Genomic DNA, 23,662 nt, shown 5'->3' with positions numbered 1-23,662 from the left:
TAAAGTACATGTGTTTTAGAGTCACGTGCCTTTAGAAAAGTTCTTGTATGTTTAATAATTTTGTGAAGGGGGTGATTGCTACACCACAAGAGCAATTTAGCATTTTGTACATTTTCTGTTGAATATGAATAGCAGAGTAAGTGGGTGATTAAAACATGTGAATTGCACAATTTGTCAGTTAACTTTTAAGAAATGTCGGAAAGAATTCACGTTCTCAAGCAGTTTGGTTTTGGAATTGAATATGAACAAGAAGTAACTCAAATTGGGCGATCCTATGACTGTCTACTCAGAAGTAAGCCCTGCTATGTTCAATAAGTTTTAAAAAAGAAACCAATTCCTAGTTGTACGGTGGCAGATGCCAGCAAAAGACATGGTGAACTGAAACATTTTCAGCATGTGTCAGAAAAATGTAGGCTATTCATCTTATTTCTGGGAGAAGACTATTCCAGAGAGACTGTTCCACATTGTGGTCTGTGCAGAGGCACATCTATGTAGCTATGTGGGCATTAGAGTTACGTGATCTTACATTAGAGATGAAAAAAGGTTTTGCAGTGAGAGAGAGAGAAAAGATCAAGAGGTTGTAGAATAAGGAATTATTCTTTTTTGCTAAAATGAAGAATTTTTATATCTGTTCCTGAACCTGAGGACATTTCAATGGTAGCCACAACAAATTTCTAGAATTAGGATACAGCAGTATCATTTATTTAGTCAGGCTCCAGCAGTAACCTCCTCCTTTTCTTCCTTTCTTTTCCCCCCTAACACACGCTCTGCGACGTTGCTTCTTTCTCATTTTAGTTTTATAAGAGTCATTATTCAGAAATGAAGCATTTCGCCTGTCTTCTGTGGAAGCAGAAATCAATAATTGCTTTAGTCAGTATTTTTAAATGAACATGGCAAGATACTTCATTAAGCTGTAAATGCCACGTTACGGATGCTTTTTCAATAATAATTAAAATGGATAATAGCATTTGGAGTGGATACTTGTCTCGAAGAAGGGGCAACGTTGTTCGTAGATAAATCAGCTATTTCCAGTGATACCACTATAGTTCTGTGTTGTTGTTGTTGCTTTAATTAGAGATGAAAGATTTTTGTCCTTACAGTAGTTCCTCTGATCGCTAAAGATCCATTGGTCATATTGCAAGTAACCCATCTCATGAGTGTTATATCAAGCAACTTTCTCACCCTGGCGCCCACCAGATGTTTTTCACTACAAGTCCCATCAACCCCAGCCAGCGGAGTAAAGGGTCAAGGATAATGGAGGCTGTAGTCCAAAGCATATGGAAGGAACCATGATGAGGAAGGCTGCCATAGAGTGAAAGAGTGTCACCCCTTCTTTTTATGCCTTCTGGCACACCCAGGCCATCTCCAATATTCTTGCTAGGGCGTAACTTTGAATAGGATTTGATTTCATGGTCAGTCCCTGGATTTTTTCTAGAATATCGCTCATGTGCAGTGATCCCACTTGCACCAGATTTTTCATAAGGAAGCCCTGTTTGAATGCTACTGGACATCGAAAGACACTGAAGGCTGGGCAAGAGAATCAGGCAGGAAGGGAAGAGGGACAATACACATGTTTCACCCTATCATGTTTATGGGTTAATGCAGGGACAGGTGCTATTTGATCTGGTCCCGTGTGACTTTGCTTCCAATCCACTAAGATCTGGCTTTCAGTATCCTTAGCAGAGCGATTTAAGTTTCCCAATGAATTTCAACTAGCTTCAAGTTTTGGAGCGAGTGACTATTCAGAGTTCTGACCTTCTGAGCCCCAATACACCAAGAAGCACCTTGGACTATGTTTTGCTTTTGAATGTCTTCCTGTTTTATAAAACTGCACAGTCTCCTTACAAAGTCATTTATCCTAGGCATAAGAACCAGGAAACTCACCTCTGCTTTTGTTTGCCCTGTGTTGTCAAGGGGGTGAATCAGTGGTTGAAATGAATGAAAAGAAGTGAATAACCTTCAGGCCAGGTCAAGAGAAGTTGACTTGTGCACATGGTCTCTGTTCATGTAAACTACCATATGGTGATTATCCCTGGTTCATAGTTTCTAAGACAATAAAGTTGAATGAGCAAAGGGTTATGACTGGAAACATGGGATTCCTTGTTTGTGTAGAAACAAGTTTTCTCCATTCCCAATCACAAATTGTTCAGTCCTGGTTCAGAGGATTCTTACCGCCACATGTCCTGAAGAAGTTAAAAGATATCTTCAGGATGTTTTATATGCATAATACTGCACCTAAAAGTGTTTTGGGTTTTTTATGGGCTTCTGATTAACCATGTTGTTTCTGTTGTTTGCTTTCCTTTACAGCACCAAGGAAAAATTGGAGTTAAATTTAATGTTGGAACAGATGATATCGCAATTGAAGAGGTCAACGCAATCATTAATGATGGGAAATATCACGTAGTACGTTTCACAAGAAGTGGTGGTAACGCCACATTACAGGTGGACAACTGGCCAGTTATAGAACGCTACCCAGCAGGTAAGGATGTAAATTCTGACAGTTGGATTTCTGGCAGGGAGGGGGAAGGACAAACGGTGATGTGGTGGATTTGCTTGTGTAGGTACATGGGATCTTGGCTTCTTCCAGATGTGTTCTTTTTCTGCCATGAAAAAAAAAGTTGATGTTTTGTAGACTGTGATAATGACAATTCCTAGGTGAAGCAAACAAAATAAATGTGCAGACTGTCTTTGAACTACATTTGACACATGAGTGAAACTGAAGTCATGTAGATGTCAACGCTTTGAGAAACCAAAGTGGTTTAACAAACAAACAAACAAACCAAGACCTATAATTATTACTATACTCGTATATTCAGATGGTGGGGGAAGGCTTTGGCAAAAGCACCACAATACGTCAAATTAAATAAATAATCCGCAAGTTGGTGTTCAGAACAAGTTTATTAAGGAAAGCATTGCCTGTGCTTATTTTATAACCAACCTTCCCTAGCTTGTGGAGATTGGGCAATAACAACTTGTATTAAAGGGAGCACAGAAGCCAAGAAGCAGTGCCTTGAAAGAAGAATGGAATTGATTTTAAGAGCATTCATTTAAACACAATAGCTGTGGCCCACTAACCATTTATCCTGCAGCGGTCTCATCAAAGCCAGCCCAACCTACCATAGATTGTTTGCAAAGATATGGAACTTTAATTCTTACTAGGTGAACGGTCGACAGACCATTGATTATACCTAGTATGGAAAATTGCCCTAGGTATGCAAATGGTCTTGGGGGGTTGTGTAAGACCACTAAAGCTAGGCGTCATATATTTTAAAGATGGTTTTCATATCCTGTGGTTGACTTTCAGAGTTCTGCACCAGGAGCAGCCTGCCCGGTGGGGCAGAACCTCCGGCAATAGCCTCCTGGCAGTGGTGGCTCTGCTGCTTACTGGGGGCAGGAGCAGTGAGGTATTGTGAGGTCAGGGCTGTGTGAGTGGAGTCAATCCAGCGCTCCTGCAAGTGCCTTTGCACAGCCTCAATCTTGCTGTCACCTCAACCCTCTCCCTCCATCAGTGATATGTCTGCTGGGATGCTATTGCTGCAGCTCTGCCCAACTGGGTGTGCACTATTCTAAGGACACTAATCCAGAGGCCACTGGAACCATTTGTCTCCCTTGAACAATCAGGATCTATAATGAAGTTGACATTCCAACAATCACAAAGTGAAACGGATTGGATTCTCTGACCCCTGGTAAGAAAGGCAGAGGATAAGCCAGAGGTCTCTCAAGTAAACAAGCATTGTGGTTTGCTGACATGTCATTCCATTGCTGTATAATTCCTCTAGTCCAGTTATTGCTACTATTATTTAACCAGTCACATTTTTTCGTACTCCAAAATGCTTTGCAGTTGTCATCTTGTCTGTCAACCCTTGAGAGGGAGCTTACTCTTGTTCCCATTTTACAGATGGAAAACTGAGTGCTTCTGTTGACTTGACCAGGCCAACCTGTGAGCACATTGCTAAGCAGCAGCAGTTCAAAGCTGTGTTTTGCAATCCTCTGGACCTTTATTTACATAACAGGGTTATAGGCCACCTTTCAGGGTTATGCCCTCACAAAGTGACAGCTGTACACATGAATATCATCGACACACCAAGTAATATAAATTATCAGGAAGCAGCATCTTGGTTTTGTAAGTCCAACTGAATTCATAAGCAGCTGAGAATCACATAACCAAACTCACATTAAGGAAAGCACTGAAAGAACCAAGTGTAATCCATCTGGAAGAGTTTCCTTGGGCAGCTTGGCGATAACTAGGACCTGGGTAATTCTAGTCAGGGTCAACCACTATGGTTAATTCCACAGCAACTGTACCAAGATAGTGACAGGTTCAGGAGCACCTGCAAGCTACATACATAGTTCTTCAAGGGGAGTGCAGTGCATCCAGGCCAGGCATCATAACTCGGTCCACCATTGCCAACTTCCCAACCCACAATAACGCAATCGTGTCTGAATCAAGTTCTTGCTTGTTCACCCTCACCGCCTTGTCTGGATTAAGATTCAGCTGTTCCACCTTCATCCACCCCAATGCTATCTCCAGACACCGGTTCAAAGGTTCCACAACCTCCCTGGGATTTGACAGTGGAAAATGATTCCTTCCAGCATTTTCATATAGATATTACAAAGCACAGAAGATAAAATGGAACCCTGCAGCATTCACTCACCAAAGACCATGGAGATGAACAGAACTTGTTCAACACTGCCTTCTGGAATCAGCCATCCAGAAAGGACTGGAGTCACTGAAACATCAAGACCTACTAAGACCAGCCCTCTCTGGTCATTCCAGAAGGATACCAAGCTCAAGAAGAACAAGAGCCACTCAGAAGTCCAGCAAGACCAATACGGTTGAACTTCCATTGTCCATTCCTTCATGTATCCACATAACTGAGGCTGTTTCTGTCCAGAAACAAGGGTGGCATGGACTGGAAAGATCCTAAATAATTGGTTTCCTGGAGTTGAGAGGCAACCTTCCTCTCTAATATTTTCACTAATAGGGAAGATTAAAGACTGTGTGGTTGTTTTATGTTCAGTAGCATCTAGGCTTGCTTTCATTAGCAAGGGACTGGCCACTTCTTTCTTGAGGGCAACAGAGACCCCCCACTCCCTCAAGGACATCTACTTAACCTCTGACATCCAGGTAACCCTTGCAACCTTTAATGCTGGTGGTGGGCATGGATCTAGACAGCAGGCCTCAAAGTTGCAAGCTCTACTTTGATTGCTCCACAATTTGCAGCCTGGATCTCAGGTGTCTGTGAGAGGCCTTCAAGAGGTTGTGTCCAATGCGGGGTGGAACTAAAGTTCCTTCTCCCCCACACAGTAGGGTTTTGTGCTGCCGTTTAACAATGCAGGGTTGTTCTGCTATGCACTGCTGGAGCCCAGTTGGTGCTGGAAGTTTCCAGATTGTATACTAACTGCATTTCATATGCGAACATGATGAGCTGTGCACTGTGCATTAAGTTCAGCTGAGGAGAAGCGCGTTTATGGTGTCTTTATTAACTTCCTGCACATGGTCTGAGATTCTCTGTGTGTTTTTCTGTGCAGGTGGGTGAGGGGAACAGGGGCGTGTAGACATCTGAAGATACTGAATGAGAGCATTTGGGGCTAAAACACTCTGTGAGGAAGCATCTTTAGACTGACAGATACTGTTCCCAGAGGATACATTGGAATTTGGGTTGTGTGTATACAGTATGCGTGCAATTATTGACCACGGGAGCAGTGCGCGGCCCCCTGGATTTGCCACGGCACCTGTGCTGGTGGCAATTGCAGCGATGGCTCAATTCTTGCTCATATCTTTTTAAGAGGAATACCTGGAAACTTTCCATAGACTGCTAAACAAATGTTAGCAGCCTTTGTGTTGATTTTTAACAATCCCCAATGCAGCTACAACTGGGCTTAATTAAAGCCACAGTTTCAGCCATAACTCAGAATCCCCCTGTGCGTGTTATTGCGTGGCTCAGCCCAATCGTTCTTGGTATTTAATTTTCTTTGAGCTTTTATCAGTACCATCATGTTGCCTTTGTTCATGGCGGAACAACAGGAGCCAGTTCTTTGTTTTCTCCCACCCACCCCTGTCTTGATTTAACACCATCTCCATACCTTCTTGTTTTGGGATGTGTGTTTGTGTTTTAGATAACTGAATGTGCTTGAAGAGCATTCTTAATCCTCTCTCTCTCTCAAATTCCATATTGCGCGGACAGGCGGAGTCCCCCAAACCCCAGGCGACCCCCAAGCAGAATAAAGCAGATCCAGCGCCGAGGGCCTTCTGTCGGTTCCCTCACTGCGAGAAGCAAAACTACAGGGAACCAGGCAGAGGGCCTTTTCGGTAGTGGCGCCCACCCTGTGGAACACCCTCCCATCACAGGTCAGGGAAATAAACAACTACCTGACATTCAGAAAAAACCTGAAGGCAGCCCTTTTCAGGGAAGTTTTTAATGTTTGATATTTTTGTATTTGATTTCTGTTGGAAGCCGCCCAGAGTGGCTGGGGAAATCCAGCCAGATGGGCGGGGTACAAATAATAAATATTATTATTATTATTATTATTATTATTATTATTATTATTATTATTATTATTAATGACACAAGACAATGTGCTATGGGATTAAAATTGGCCACAACTTTATTAAGATTCAGATGCAGGGAGACCTTGGCTCAGGCATTGGGCGTTTATCCTTCCCAGCCCCTAGCCGGGGATCTGGGAAACTTCAGGGTTATCCAGAATGTATGGGGATTGGGCTGACTCTGGAGAACATATGTTCAAGCAGAGAGCCCGCCCCCCATTCGCCGTCACTGGAAGAGGAGGGCAATGACAACCTCTTGGCATATGGTCAATGCCTCCCCCCTAGACCCCTTTAATGGGAACCCTGGTATTGCCGCCGCTCTGGGGGCATGGGGTCACCTCCCCATGCCCGCCCATCCCCCATTTAGGAAGATGACTAAAGGATTCCGCCCAAGGCCTGAAACCGCCAAAGTTGTGACTTTTGCTACGGGAAAGGCAAAATCTGCCAATGCAGGGAAATTCCTTTCCGGCCCTTCAACAGCGGGCTAGACATTGCAGCGCCTGCATACCTATGGGAACAGAGGTTAATTGAGGGAGTGGAGGGTGGGAGAAGCTCTGGAGCCCGACTGCTGTTTCCCAGGTAAGCTACACCTATTGTGTGGTCTGGGTAGTCCCTCCCTTTACCTGGCCAATCTCCCTGGCAATGCCGCCCCCAGGCGGGATTGGACGCTTGATGAGGTACGCCACTCTGGGATCCAGGGGGCTGCGCGTGACCATGCAAACGTCGCCCCCCATTTGATGTGTGGAGCGGTCATTCCCTATATCACTTCCCTTTATGGAGTGTGTGTGCGCGCACGTGCGCATGATGTGCACATAGCCACTGACCTGCATTCCACTTACAGGTGGGTAGCCGTGTTAGTCTGCCATAGTCAAAACAAAATCGAAAATTCTTTCCAGTAGTACCTTAGAGACCAACTGAGTTTGTTCCTGGTATGAGCTTTCGTGTGCATGCACACTTCTTCAGATAGGTATCTGAAGAAGTTTGCATGCACACGAAAGCTCATACCAGGAACAAACTCAGTTGGTCTCTAAGGTGCTACTGGAAAGAATTTTCGACTGCATTCCACTGTTTACAGTAGGGGTGCCCGATGCTGTGCCCCCCCAGATTTTGCTGGACTACAAGCCTGATCATCTGTGACCATTAGCCATGGGAGTCACAGTCTAGCAACTTCTGGACGGCACCCCAGATTTACAGCATGCACCTTTAAATAGCAGTGAACATGACAGAGCACCATCTACTAATGCCCTGAATTCTATCCTTGCTGTTGACCTGTACCTGCTCCCTCCCCAGACCTTTTCACCTATTACTCTCCACAGTCTGCTGCCTTTCTTCCATGGACTGACTATAGTGGACTAGCTCTAACTCACTTTCCATTAAACTACTTGCTCCTAAGCCACATTTCTGCTATCAAAGAACACTGTAGCTGTAGGGAATCCAGAACTGTTGAACTCTTGGGATGCAACTGAAAGGGCACAATGGAATAATAATCTCTTGTCTCTAGAATTATCTCTAGTTGAAGGGATGTTGAAAATCACCATTGCTCCCTTAGAGTGAAAATACCTCTTTGAAGTCTGTTGAGAATAGAAAATCTGAGGGGAGTGGAGAAGGGTGGAATATATTGAGGACAGGAGTTCCTGTACCCAAACAAGGACTTGCTCTTTCCTTTTTCCAGTGGAAAAAAATGTTTTTTTTGTTTTTTTGTGGGGAAATACCAAAAAAAAAAAAAATCCTGTAAAATTATTTTCTCTTTTGAGACATGTCAGTGCTTTATAAGATGCTTTCCTCACTCAAAATTTATATGCCCAGAAAAAAGCAAACATACAAGTGTTTAGTTTTGTTGTCTTGTTGTTCCCTACCTGTCCTTTAAATCAGAACCAGTGAAGGTGTGAGTGTCTGGAGGTGCTAGGAGAATGAATGGTGGTTAACAGATTGGGGTTGAATCCTGACAAGACAAAAGTACTGTTTTGGGGGAACAGGGGGCGGGCAGGTGTGGGGGACTCCCTGGTCCTGAATGGGGTAGGGACCAGGTGCACAGCCTGGAAGTCATTTTGGACTCACAGTTGTACATGGAGGTGCAGGTCAGTTCTGTGTCCAGGGCAGCTGTCTACCAGCTCCATCTGGTATGCAGGCTGAGACCCTACCTGATTGCAGACTGTGTCGCCAGAGTGGTGCATACTCTGGTTACCTCCTGCTTGGAGTACTGCAATGTGCTGTACATGGGACTACCTTTGAAGGTGACCTGGAAACTACACCTAATCCAGAACGCAGCAGCTCGCCTGGTGACTGGTCCTAAAGGATCTTCACTGGCTCCCAATAAATTTCTGAGGTCAGCGCCAACACTTTGAAGCTCTAAACGGCCTCGGCGCAGTATACTTGAGGGAGGGTTTTCTTGCAGTTCCCTCACAGTGAGAAGTGAAATTACAGGGAACCAGGCAGAGGGCCTTCTCGGCAGTGGCACCCTCCCTGTGGAACGCCCTCCCATCAGATGTCAAGGAGATAAAGAACTGGACAACTGTTAGAAGACATCTGAAGGCAGCCCTGTATCAGGAAGTTTTTAACGTTTGACATTTCATTATGTTTTTATATTTTTTTTCTGGAGGCCTCCCAGTGTGGCTGAGGAAACCCAGGCAGATGGGCAGGGTATGAATAATAAAATTATTATTATTATTATTATTATTATTATTATTATTATTATTATTATTACTACTTCTACTACTACCACTACTACTACTACTACTACTACTACTAATCTGGTCTCCCAGGTCCTAGTGCAGTGCTTTAACCCCTACATCAAACCACCTCTCACCAACATATCTTAAAACCAAATTATGCCTTGCAGATGTTCCTCTGCTAAGATTCACATCCATTTGTGTGCCATTTTGGCTCTGGTTTTCTCTGCCTGTTTTTTTTTTTAAAGTCACTTGTTGCCATGGTGTTTTAACTTATCTCCCCTACCTGCTTCTGGGTTTAATTAAGAATAAGCAAGATCAGCAGGTTAATTAAGACGCCTCTTCATTTGAACTGTACAGCTGGTCCCTCCTTCACAGACACTGAAGAAATTAGGCGTTTATCATCTAAGCTTCCTGCAATAGCAAACCTGATTAATTCTCTGCTGAGGCAAGCAGACACCTTCACCTGCTTACCATTTCAAAACCTTTTTGTTACAGGTGTACAATTTTTAATTTGCAAAAGTATGAGAAACATATTGTCGGGAAAGTGTTTTGTGTATTTTACACCTTCCGTTCTGCTTTCCTCTGGTCGCATTCAAGTAAATCCTGCTCTGAGTTGACCCACTGAAATTAATGAACTTTAGTGACTCGTGTCCATTAATTACAATGGGTCCACTTGCAAGCAGGACTAGCGTTGAATGCCATCCACAGTACCTACCATCAGTATTGCAACTTCTGGAATTTTTCATCAGTATTTTTTCACCGTAGAAATCAAAATCATTCACCAATAAGAGCTAAGTGACACATTGTGCAAATTAAACACATTTGCAAATCTTCAGTAGGGATGAACAGGCCCTGCCCCATTCAGTTCTGTTACTGAGCTGAGCATTGACTCTGCCCTAGGGGTATTTTGGAGAGGAGACTTTCAGGAAAGCACATCCCAGTCACTCCTTCCATGGCAATGCTATATAGCCAAGAGATTTGGGTACACAATAATGTTTAAAGCCAAATCAGAGTTAGGGCAGTGATTCCTGCCCCTCGCTCTGGTTGTTTCTGGATAAAATAAACTTCTTTTTTAGTTTAAATATTGTGACGAGCATGTATGTAATCACCAACAGTAGTGGAGCAAACATTTGTACAAAGCCCACCCCCCAAAAAATACTTTGCAGCAACATTAGGGAAGACCAATTTGGCCAAGGTTTTACACTGCCTTGAAGAAAAGAACTGGCTGCTTTGCACCTTCCCAATCTTCCTCTGCTAGCTTGCCTTCTATTAAAAATGATACACTTTCAAAGGTTTTCAAATCTTTGCACCCTACAGACTTCTTTTTTCATGCCTCCGGGTCCCCCCCCCTTACCAAGGAGTGACTTACAGTCCCTTCTTATCAATGGGTTTTATTAAAGTTTCTCAAGTCAATGTGTTATTTATTTATTTTTGATTTGACAACTTATCAGCTTTCTTCTGTCTGATAATGCTATATAATGTTTCTTTAAGTCAGGGGAGGCAGACATTTGCCCCCCCCCCCTGTGTTGTAGCTGTGGGCTTTCCCCTCCTTTCTTTCACGTCTTTCCCTTTTTCATCTCGGAGAACCTGGTAAAAAGCGAAGGCTTATCGCTTCCGAGATGCAACAGATTCTGTAATTAAATCCAGATTTTAATAAAATGTGCCGTGCACTCGCCGTTGCTCTGCCGCTGACAGATTCCGCCTCCTTTGGTTAAAAAAAATAAATGACATAATGCTGCTTCTTTGTAAGAGGCAGGGAAATGTCAAATGAGTAGCGGCGCTCCCAGATCTGCTATAAAGCATTTAGAAAATGCAGAGTCCTTTTAAAAGATTCATAACAAAGCATGGTAAATACGAGAACAGAAGAACACAGTTTTAAGAACTTGAAGTATCTTCGAGCAGGTTCCAAATATTCGGGGCTGAGGGGAAGCAAGTCTCAGAGCCCTCTTGAGATTGCAATATTTTAGATTGCAGGTGGGAGACAGACTGCGTGTTTGACTGCTCCTCTGCATGAAGACTCCCTTGTAATGGGAAGAAAGGGTGAAATGAATAGCAGCGATTTTCTTTTTAGAGAACAAGATCGCATCTTGTTAGGCATCAAGCCCAAAGGGTGCCTTGAACTGTTGACCCGAGAGATGGCAGAGCCATGGTTGGGAAACATTATATATTTATAGCCGCAAAGAGCAAAGTTTTGTTCATTTATTAACTTCATACCAAGCTATAAAGGCCCATTTATTCCAGTATGCTGTATCCTGCAGTGACCAAACAGTAGCCTCTTAGAAAACTCGTAAACGGAGATTGGGGGCAAAAGCGTACCCTCCAACATTTCTCCAATGAAAATCGTTGTTGTTCAGTCGTGTCCGACTCTTCGTGATCCCATGTACCAGAGCACGCCAGGCACGCCTATCCTCCACTGCCTCCCGCAGTTTGGCCAAACTCATGTTAGTAGCTTCGAGAACACTGTCCAACCATCTCATCCTCTGTCGTCCCCTTCTCCTTGTGCCCTCCATCTTTCCCAACATCAGGGTCTTTTCCAGGGAGTCTTCTCTTCTCATGAGGTGGCCAAAGTACTGGAGCCTCAACTTCAGGATCTGCCCTTCCAGCACTCCAATGAAAATAGGGATGTTTCATTCAATAATTCAATAATATTAATAGCAATAATATTAATTTTATTATTTGTTCCCTGCCCATCTGACTGGGTTCCCCCGGCTACTCTGGGTGGCTTCCAACATATATAAAAACATAATGAAAAATGAAACATTAAAAAAAAGTTCCCTATACAGGGCTGCTTTCAGATGTCTACTAAAGGTTGTATAGTTAATTTTTCTCCTTGGAGCTTGTGTTTAGCACCATTCTGTATCCCAGCAAATATCTGCAGTGCTCACGAGTCCCACTTCACACAGTGCATAGTTAAACTATGGAACTCATTCCCACAGGAGACAGCAATGGCCCACCAACTTGGATGGGTTTAAAAGAGGATAAGACCAGTTCATGAAGGAGAGGACTATTGAGAGCTACTTGCCAGATGGCTTGGCTCGGCCTCCACAGTTGAAGGCAGCAGTGCTCCTGAATACCAGTTGCTGGAGGCCACAGGAGGGGAGAGTTGCTCTTGTGCTCAAATCCTGCCTGTGAGTTTCTCACTGGCATCTGGTTGGCCACTGAGAGAACAGGATGCCGAATCCAGCATTTCTTCTTACATTCTAACTCTTTTAGTCTCATCGTACCGGTGATGCATTGCGTTTCCATTAACTCCTAGAGCAGCCCTGAGGTAGCTCTGAGACCAGGGCCTTTCGAAAGGCGCCATAAATTCAATGCTGGCTTGAGCCTTTGAGCCAGACAATTTGCCATCCCAAATATGAAACAAACAAACAAAAAACAAAATTAATTTCTGTGTAATGACATTGTGTTCTGAGATATCCCTGGGCCATAAGGCCTTTTAAAAAAAAAAATGATCACATTTCTCTCTCTCTCTCTCTCTCTCTCTCTCTATATATATATATATATATATATATACACACATATATATATTTGCCAGTGTTGTGAGTTGTGACAGAGCAATAGGACTTCATGTCTTCAGGACAAGAACTTCTGTTTAGCTCCCTAATTCAGAAAAAGTACTATAATTCATATTGGAAATGGAAAAAGTGACACTCATGTCTGCTCAGGATAAAAAAAGAGAGAGGGAGAGGGAGGCACAACCTAAATAATTCAGGTCTCTGAGAAGATATTAATCTCTTTCTTACACCCATTCTCATCTTCCTTTCAACCCCACTGATATTTTTTTGTGGGTGGGTGGGGTCTTTTTGTTTCTATTTTGCGATCCCCCCCACTGCTGCACACAAGCCCTGAGCATCCTGTGCCCATACAGTGATTGGCAGGGACCAAAAATTGGTGCCATCATTGAGAGCACAGCAGTCCAAATTCAAACAGTATGTCAAATTATTTTTCTCTGTTTATCATGTGTGTGCACGCATGAAGAACAATACCCCTTTAAGTATGTGTTTAATGTGTTAGCTGTGAATTGCTATCTATCCCAGAGCTCCTGGTGTGGAGCTGGGAGTGATCCCCATCTCTTCCTGGCATTATTCCATCATTTTTGTTTCACTAGTTAGTCACAAGCATGGCCGCTTGCCTTGCCTTGCCTTGGGCCAGTCCTGATCACTATTGAATGCCACACTCAGTCATCCCCTCACCATTTAGTCTTGAGGGAGGTGGGGAGGCTTCTAGGTCAGGTGTTGCAGCTTTCCACTGGGGTCAATAAATCTACCCTTGCTGTGCTGGATCAGTTTCCTCTCCTGCTATTCTCTCCATCTAGTTTGGAAGCCCGGCATTGTTCCAACTCTGCAAGCCAGCTGCTCCCTTCTGCATGCCTTCCTTTCTGTAACTGGAAGCCAGGTGCCACCTGCCCAGATGAGGGGCAGGCCCCTCCCTCCCTAATCTAGCTGTTTGGGCAAGGTGAGACCAACTTTCCAACCAAAGAGAGGAAGAGAAGACAGACAGCCATGTTCCTCCAATGCCACACCAAAGCAAAAGCCAGGTGATCTTTCACCTCTGTCCTCTGCTTCTCTCTCTCTCTCCCCTTCCCAGATCTGACTTAGGGAAAGCCTACCCCCTGTGCCTCTGGTGGATGGAGACACCACTGGGGAATTTCTTGCTGCCAATGTTCACACACCATCACATTTTGGGAGGTTTTATATATATATTTATAATGAAATCTATTGTGCTGGCCCCTTTTGCATTTGCCTGAGTTGCCAGATGGCCAGTCCGGGCCTTTATCCATCCCACCTCAAGAAAGAAGATTCCACCTAAACATTAGGAAGAACTTCCTGACAGTGAGAGCTGTTCGGCAATGGAATTTGCTGCCAAGGAGTGTGGTGGAGTCTCCTTCTTTGGAGGTCTTTAAGCGGAGGCTTGACGGCCATCTGTCAGGAATGCTTTGATGGTGTTTCCTGCTTGGCAGGGGGTTGGACTGGATGGCCCTTGTGGTCTCTTCCAACTCTATGATTCTATGATTCTAAGAATCAAGTACCGTTTGGAAGCGCCCTCAACCTGAGCAGGAGCGCTTGGCAGCACAAATCCCAGGCTCACGAGGTTGGTAAGACAATATCCAGAATGGCTGTGGCAGCGCTTGCAGGGAAGGGAATGCTCAGAAGAAACATAGAGGTGAAAGCTCTGGATAATGGTGGGCAGCTGGGCAACACCCTCTTGGGAAATCTGGGGAAGAAGCAACTCCTACCTCTCTGTTTACCTCACCCTCCAATTCAATCTCACTTCTAGAATGGCAAGATGCTTCTAGGCGTGAGGTAATTTTAGCTTCCTCCCCCCCCCCCACCACCACTTTTTGCGGTTTAATTTCCCATTACAATATTGCATCCAACAGTCTCATTACCTTCATGAATGACTCAGCTTTGCATCTCCCACCTGCGTAGCCTTGATAGCATCTCCTTGGATGTAAAACATGAGGAAGGATTTTCAACAGAAGTAGATTGAAGCCTTTCGTACAAAGCAATGCCATCTCCCATCTGCCTAGACTGCTGATTGGTGTCCTGCTGTGGCTCTCTCTGTATCTTGTATTTTACTGGTTTAAGGAAAATATTGCTGAACATATCTGACCTTTCCAGAGGGGAATTATCTTGAGCTGGGCAAAGTACAGTAATAATGTCAATGCAGGAAGATACCATATCTTGCCTGTCAGGACACAATCCCTGTGATGCCTTCTAAGATTTATTTGGACTACTGTTTTAAGGCGCCACAAAGGATTCATAGTCTGTGTTTTGTACCTCGAAAAACCCCTAGCAGAGGCTTGTTCGCCCTGTTTTCAGGAAATAAAAATAAAAATCGGGAGATTCCATAAACAGCTGAAATTGGGATGTCTGAGGATTCTGAGGAAAATGGAAACAGAATTGTCACTGTATACATCCGATAGGAGAGAGAGAGGAGAGTCCACAACCTCCCGAAGGAGCCCGTTCCACCGTTGAACAGCTCTTCCCTGTAAGAAAGTTCTTAATGATGTTTAGTCGGAATCTCCTTTCTTGTAACTTCAGTCTCTTGCTTTAAGAGTCCTACCCTCCAGAGCAGGAGAAAACAAGCTTGCTCCAACTTCCTCGTGACAGCCCTTTGTATATTTGAAGATGACTATCATATCTCCTCTCAGCCTATATGAGCCACCTTGAGTTTCTTGGAGGAAAGGTGGGGATGCAAATGAAATAATAAAAATGACAAATTAATAATATATGGTGTGCATAGGGCCTTACTTGTCTCCTATGCTCCAAAGGCCTATGGGGCATTTAGTGTCACTGGTCTCATGCTGTGGAACGTTCATCCAGCAGAGATGCAGCAGGCACCCTCGCGTTTTTACTTTCAGCCGTCTCTCGAAGACCTTTTTTTATGCTGACGGGCCTGAATATTGTGCTGCACTGCTTTTAATGCTGTTTTAAATTATATATATATATATATATATATATATATATATATATATATATATATATATTGCCGTGCACTACCCTGATATACGGGAGAGTGCAGTGTGTCAGTACTGTTATTGTGGCCCCATCAAAAAATGTTCCACTTATGGAATCCATGACACCAGCTTACTGCCAATGTCTTAAAGCTGAGATTGAGGATCCCCCAGTTTGGGGTACTATCCTGGGAACAACTGCACTTGTTTCCTCGGTGCAGTTCTGCTGGCAGAAACAGATGAAAAAGAAGGAGGCTCTAGAAAGAAAAGGTTTATCAGGGCCACGTGCAGCATGGATGCCTTCAACCATTTTTTATTTTTATTATTATTATTATTAAATCACATTTCAAGCATCAGGCCATTAGGCGCAGCAGTTTTTGGAGGTTTCATTCTAGGGATATGGCTGCGGGCTTCGTTCCCTGCTAACAATCCATTCCGAATGTTTCTGATCATAATTGGCTGTGCCTATTTCAGCCTCTGAATATTGATCTGTATGCCGCGGTGTTCCTCGTTGGTGCGCCATATTTCAGGCCGATGCGAGGAAATGACTCTTGCATGCATTCGTTTCCATCAAGAAGAGCGGGAGGAACAGCTGCCTGTTTACCTTCCCCTCTATTGATCCGTTGCCAGTAACTTCTCCTGGAGTTTTGCCTGGGGATCGATAATAGGATACAGATCGTTCTGCGAATCCTATAAGTTTATTAAGCGGAGGAAATCATCAATATTGCATCGCTAACCTTCCAGCATTTAGCTTTGAAGGGCTGTCTCTTTCAAGACTGGCTTGTAAGCTCCGCGCTTTATCATCCTTGGCAACGTGCGTTTCCAAAATAAAGCGGCTTTTATTTTGCTAATATTTAAAGAGCGCAATGCAGCTCATTTTAATAATGTATTCATTTCAGGCGCGTGCGACTCTGTTAATGAAGCCACCTGGAAAGAAAGAAGGGGGGGAACCCTGTAAATCTGCGACAGCCGCAATATCCTCACGCAATTTCTTGTGTTCCAGTCTATTGTGGGAAAGGTCAAGTAGTTTCCTGAGAGAGAGAGTGGATTTGCAAATTGTGTCAGAGGAGCTGTTTTCTTTGAAAGATTATCCATTTCCCTCTTTAAAAAATTGTTAAGTATAACAAAGGAGTTGCCGCTTGTGTCCTGAATAATGGGGTGTGCAGTTGTAAATGGGTTTCTCGCAGGAGAAAAGAAGCAGCTCTGTGTCAGGGGTGGTTTTGTGTGTGTGTGTGTGTGTGTGTGTGTGTGTGTGTGAGTCTGTATAAGAGAAAGGGGGGAAGATGAAACAAAGGAGCAGAGAACATAGGAGGAATGGATGGTGGGAAAGAATTGACTTGAGCTGTAGGATACTTCTCCCCCAACTGGTGCTCTCCAAATGTTGTTGGACTCTAATAATAATAATAATAATAATAATAATAATTATTATTATTATTATTTATACATACATACATACATACATACATACATACATACATACATACCCAGCCCATCTGGCTGAGTTTCCCCAGCCACTCTGGGAGGATCCCAACAGAATATTAGTAGTAATAATAAAAAGTGTTAAAACCCCAAACATTAAAAACTAAACAGGTTTGCCTTCAGATGTCTTCTGAAAGTCAGATAGTTGTTTATTTCCTTGACATCTGGTGGGAGGGCGTTCCACAGGGTGGGCGCCACCACCGAGAAGGCCCTCTGCCTGGTTCCCTGTAACCACACTTCTCGCAGTGAGGGAACTGCCAGAAGGCCGTCGGTGCTGGACCTCAGTGTCCGGGTAGAAAAATGGGGGTGCAGATGCTCCTTCAGGTATACTGGAATGAGGCTGTTTAGGGCTTTAAAGGTCAGCACCAACACTTTGAATTGTGCTCAGAAACGTACTGGGAGCCAATGCAGGTCTTTCAGGACCAGTTTTATATGGTCTTGGCGGCCGCTCCCAGTCACCAGTCTAGCTGCCGCATTCTGGATTAGTTGTAGTTTCCAGGTCACCTTCAAAGGTAGCCCCACTCCAACTAGCATCAGCCCCAGGAAACATGACCAGTGGTCAGGGATGATGGGAGTGGGCACCCAACTCCTACTTTAGGGAATGGTAGTGGATTGTCTAGGGACAATATGCTACATAATAACATAATAATACCCTTTTGGATCAGGCCAGTGGCCCATCTAGTCCAGCATCCTGTTCTCACAGTGGCCAACCAGATACCTACGGGAAGCTAATGACAGGAGCGAGCCAGCCATCAATTACACCAAGCAAGTCGGAGTTACCCCTTTATTAGCAAAAACAGGAGCTGCACAGAAGGGTCAGGCCTAATGAGCACCACAGCTCATCTCCAGCAGTTCTTGTCCCCATGAAGTTGTGCTGAGACTGAGGTCTCTGCTTCCCCACAGCTGCCCAAGACCCCTCCTATGCAAGGGTTTCCCCCAAGCAATCTGCACCTGCGTGAAGCTAACTTCTCCTCTGCCCTCTTCATGCCTCTCCTGGTTCTGGGAGGCCAGTGGGGAGGGAAGCTTGTTGCAGCATGAGCAGGAGACACCTGCAACTCTTCAGCAGCCATCTGGGCCTCTTGGCCTCTATCCTCTCCTGCTTCTGCCACAGACTCTCCCTGCACACCAAGCTTCCAACACCTCCTAGTCTTCTCCCTCTTCTTCCTCTGATCACTTCATGGTCATCCCACCACCAATTCTCGGGCTTTGAGCTTTCTTCCCTTGAGGGTTCCCCGGCTGGTTCCTCCCACCATTCCTCTGTGTCCAACCAGTCTGCACCATCTAGTAGCCATTGATAGCCCTCTCCTCTGTGAAATCATCTCATGTTCCCTGAAGGCCATCTATGTTTGTGGGAGGCAGGGCGTAATTTTAACATACGACATTGCTGCAGCAAATTATTTCCTGCCACTCACTCGTTCATCCAGTAGCGTATCGCTCTTCCTGATAAAAGTCCATAAAGCTGGGGTGGTTTAGAGGGTCTTCGTGGCTCTTTTGCTACTGCGTCGTGAGCTGTTCCTTGTGGAAGTGAGGTGCCCAAGTGCTTCTGCGATTTTTATCTCGCTGAGCTTTTGCATCTGCGATTTGTGGTTTTCTGTGGCTCTGCCTTCCCAAAAGCACGAAAGAAAGAAAGAAAGAAAGAAAGAAAGAAAGAAAGAAAGAAAGAAAGAACCCTGAATGCACAAGTTTAAACCTTTCAATTTGAAATGTATTACTCTTTTATAGTCAAATATCTGCGAGGCATAAAATACACAAATTGAAATGCCACTGTTTGACGTAGCTGAGAGTCTAAAGCTTTCTGTGGCCAAGGGCTACTTCTTTGGCTCTGCTGCTGACAGAGAACAGATTTTTATCTCTTAAATGCCATTTTCCATCAGCGCTGGCCCCTTTGGCTCTTTTCCCTTTTAACATTGTTATTATTTTGATTTGCCCTGCTTTGCCCAGAGAATGACCTTCCTCTTTCCTTTCTGAATTGAGAATCAATGGGGCTGCTATGCTGAAGTTCACTGTGGATCTGCAGAGCCCCTGTGCAGATTGGGAGGAGCTATGCCCGCTGTGGTATGTTAGCATGCACAACTGGCCACGTAGATCTAAAGCGAGGCCTCAGTAATGTCAGAACGGGGCAGAAGGAATCAGTCTATTTGCCACAACATGCCAGTCTCTCATGCATTTATTTCTGAGACCCTCTCATTTCTGCATTAATTAGCTGCTGTGTGAAAGCTCCTATATAAATTAACATTTAAATATTTAAATTATTATTATTATTGAATTGTAGCGTTTGGAGGGACCCTTCTCCCGTCACAGGTGACTCAAGGCATCTTTGCAGAAACAAAACAACAGACTCAGAAGCAGAACCCATGCATTCATTAAAACCAAGGGGGGAAATTACATCATGAACGTTCACCCTTCGCCCATCCCTGTCCCTTTCCGACCCTGCTTCAGGCATGTTTTCACCTGGCTGGAATGTTTCCTTCAACTCTGATCGTGCCTCTTCCTTCCCTTGATGGCGAATGGAGAGAAATGGGTGGAGAAACAAGCCAGTTGAACAAAGGTGACATTTTATATCCATTGCTCCGCATCCATTTTTATTTTATTTTTTGCCTCAGGCCCTGCACATCAATGTCATGTGGCCCCCCAGAAGCTTGCCCCAAAGGAACATGGCCCTTTGGGCTGAAGCATTTCTCCTCCCCCTGGTCTATAAGGAGGTACAGCGGAGGGTTATAGATCCTGCAACCCTCCATTTTACACCTCATTCTTACACCTGAATACTATAAGTGTCTTTTGATGCCCATTTCAGCTTTCACAGTATAGTATCAACTAGCTAAACATTCCGCCATTACTATAAAAGGCCCCTTTTTAATATATTTCTGGTAGGCATGATAGCATAATATGACCTTTAATTTAACAGCCAAAGGCTTTTTTTATCACCTCCTTGTTGCTTTTTTATCTTCTCTTGCTTCTCCCTGATATAACACAGCAGTCTCTCCATCTAAGTCACTCGATGCCGCGTAGAGGCTGCTGCCTTATTACTAAGGGAGGACGGTTGAGTTGGGGAAGGATACTTTTACCTTTAATTATTGATTGCAGCCGCGGAAAAGGCTCTGAATCAAAACAAGACAAACGGAGGCAATAAAGAGGAGGAGGAGGAGGCTGAAGACAGGCACAGGAAAACGCACACCCCAGGCTTGAAGAGGGGGTACAAGGGAGAGAGACTGTTGCTGGCTGTGTGCAGATTTGGAGAGCAAATGGCCTCCTCCTTTGTTTTGCAAAGCACCTTCGTGAGGAGGGAGCTTGCACCGCAGGAAAGGAAAGAGGGTCCCCTTTTCTGGCTGGTCGCTGTTCCTCTGAGATCTATCGCCACCTCTGAATTATCAGTTATCAGTTTGCTTTGAGAATATCAGGTGGCTTTAAAAGAGTATTTGACAAATTAATGGATGGCTACGAGCCATGATGGATGGTATTCCTGCTCCTGAATACCACTTGCTGTAAACCACAGGAGGGGAGAGGGCTCTTGTGCTCGGGTCCCGCTTGTGGGTTTTCTCAAGCACCTGGTTGGCCATTGTGAGGATGGGGTGCTGGCCTAGGTGGGCCATTGGCCTGATCCAGCAGGTGGTTCTTGTGTTCTTATGATCTAGAACGAACCCTGCATGGGAGCAGGGTTTCAAGGAAGGGTTTGCAGCTCACAGGTAGAGCATGTGCAGAAGGTCCCAGGTTCAATTTTGGGAAGACTCCTGCCTGGAACCCCGGAGAACCGCTGTCAGTCAATGCAGGCAATACAGGTAACTCGCAATTTACGTGAAATTTACACTCATGAATGAATGAATGAATGAGAAAGTAAGAAAGACAGGTGGTTCTTAGACTGCCTTGCTCAGCCTTGTGGGTTCTCCAGTGTGGGGTGCCACAGGGGTTGGTTCTGTCTCCCATGCTGCTGAACTTCCACATGAAACAGTTGAGTGGGGTCATATGGAGTTTTGGTGTGCATTGTTATTAGTATGCTGATGGCACACAGCTCTATTTCTCCTTCTAATCTTCTGCAGGTGAAGCTTCTGTTCTTATGCTCTGAGCTTCATAAAGTCAGGATGTGTGCAGGAGGGATAGTTATAGCACAGGAGGTTTCTCCAATGGAAGTGACCTCACCTCCACCAGGTCTGGCTTGTGCCACAAGCATGCCCCTTGACTTCCTGATTTCTTCAGCTTTGCTCTACAAGTGACTTTGCTAAACACTTGGTTTTCACAAGCACAATAGAAGAAACAAATGCTGGCATACACCAGTCATCCTCGTCAACAGGGGAGGAGAGAAGCTGAGAGGAGCAAGAGCTTCAGATGTGTACCAGATGTGCCTACGTGTGCACCAACTGCCAACAGAAGCATCTTATAGCAACAAACAGACTTCTTTTGCAACTTCCCTGTGGTTCCTCAGAAAAGTGGACCCAAGATTTTGAAATTGCATGCAGGCTTGATGTGAAGATTAAGGATGCTGTAGATTGCCAAGGGTTCAGACCAGGTGCTCTGAAGGTCAGAAACCAACTCCATAATACTTTTGTAAACCAAGAAATCTTTAAAAATATATATTTTAAAAAGAAGAAGAAACCAATTCCATACTTTGTGCTCCATTGGGTTAGCTACTTTAGGGGAGGAACTGCATGGAGCTCAAGCCAAGATACCATGCACACAGCAGAAAGGAAGAAGCACAGCCCATCACATGCTGTAGGTGGTTCTAAAGTGTCAAAATCAGTACCCGTCCCTCAGTCTGAGCAGCTAACTATTGAAGGAAATTGCTAGGGATTCCTGTGCCTGCTGGCCTCCTTCCTCTCTGTTTCTGGTCCTTGCTACCTCTCCATACATGCTGACTGGACCTTGCCAAGAATCAGGTATTTATGCCTGACAGAATAACTCACAAGGGATACCTGACAGAAGCAGAGACTTTCTGGTACATGGAGAGTTTGAGAAAAGAGCATGGAGAGCTGGAGCACATTCCTTTGGCATCATTTAATAAATAATAATAGTAAGTGATAATTCAACAGGCTGGCACAATTGGCTGATGCCATGACCCAACGCCCTGGGCTGGAGTTGGATGAATGGATGCAAAGACAGGAAATGTGAAGACTCCCACTCTGGATGATGTCAATGTGCTTCGCATGTGTGCTGATGGAGGAAGAAGCACTCCATCGATTCAATCCCTCTGTGCATATTGGGCTGCATATCCATGGGATGGATTATGCATATGGGTTTAAAAAATATCTGTATGATTCTGTTCCCCCAAAGCTTTACCATTAGTATAATCCGCTGCGAGAACCTGAATAAACTTCTTTGTGTTAGAATCCGGACACAATTTCCTCTACATTTACTCTTTTGGGAGATGAGTCAAAGTAATCAAAAATTATTATATGTGTGTGACCTTTACAAATCAACTGGCAATTTCTGCACTTTCCATTAGCTTTTTAGCTCCCAGTGGTGCAAGATTGCGGTAGACGGAATGAAATGTAATTTGCAGATTTTTGAATCTTATAGGAAGCCACTGAAGTTCCTAAACTCCCACAAAGCATAGAGTTTTAGCAGGAATAGTTTTTGAAAGAGACCTTTAGAAGTAAATAAAACACTGATGATTAGATTCAGATTTACCGAAACCACACTGTGCTCCAAATCTATAAACTTTCAAAGTCGGGGGAAGGAATTTTGCATTTTTGCTTTTTACAAGTCAGAAGGCCAGATCAAGAAATGGAACACAGAATAAAGTGGTTTTTTTGACTGTGTATGATTTGCATGCATATTTCTAAACCATTTCTAATTTGATTGAGAGTGACCAGTGTGGGACTTTAGTGACAGAGAAGAATGATTAAGGCTCCAAATCAGGTTGAGACTAGATACGGGGAACAAAAATGTCTGCTAGGGCTGCTGGTCCTCTCTTTGGGGTCAGTTTTCCCAGGCCCTTGTCCTGCATCACATAAGGTTCAGAACTGGTGAACCACTTCTGAAGAATACAGAAGCTGCTCCACATAATGAATGGTGACTGTATGTCTGGTGCCAGTTAATTCATGTTCTCTTCAGAGTTGCAAATGACTGGGTGGGGGGGAAGAGAGTTGGGGATGGAATAGTTAAAAATCTCCAGAAGCACAGAGGGAGGGTTTTTTTTTTGTTTTGTTTTTTGACAGCTGAGTCAAAAGGTCTACATGGTGAAGAAGGGTTGAAAACAAGCTTATGTTGTCACCAGCTCCCCATTTTTTCATTAATGCCGCCATTTTGGAACAGGACTGCTTCTCCTGGTGGCCCATTGCTGGTAGCTGCCACACCCACCCAAATCCTACTGGAAATGTTACAACACTATCATCTGATGTCATTCCTAGGTAGTAGGAGATACAGAAGAACCGCTGCCAGCATAGGCAAGCATCCTAAAAAAAATCACCTCCCAGAATGCTTCACCATGTTGCTCATCTGCAAATGAGAGGGCAAATATCAACTCAGTCATAACTGCTTTTTTAAAACTGTCTGCCACATGACATTGCCTCC

The 23,662-nt window shown here is 44.3% G+C and overlaps 1 protein-coding gene across 1 annotated transcript in view; it reads left to right on the top strand.

Moving 5' to 3' along the window:
* NRXN1 (neurexin 1) overlaps positions 1–23,662 on the top strand; it is a 933,637-nt gene that overhangs the window by 794,260 nt on the left and 115,715 nt on the right. Inside the window, 1 exon segment of the mRNA XM_033145071.1 lies at positions 2,308–2,479. Coding sequence (XP_033000962.1) covers positions 2,308–2,479 — 172 coding nt within the window.

Source organism: Lacerta agilis, chromosome 3 (genome assembly GCF_009819535.1).
Source record: "Lacerta agilis isolate rLacAgi1 chromosome 3, rLacAgi1.pri, whole genome shotgun sequence".
NCBI lineage: Eukaryota > Metazoa > Chordata > Lepidosauria > Squamata > Lacertidae > Lacerta > Lacerta agilis.
This window is presented reverse-complemented; position numbering and strand designations above follow the sequence as displayed.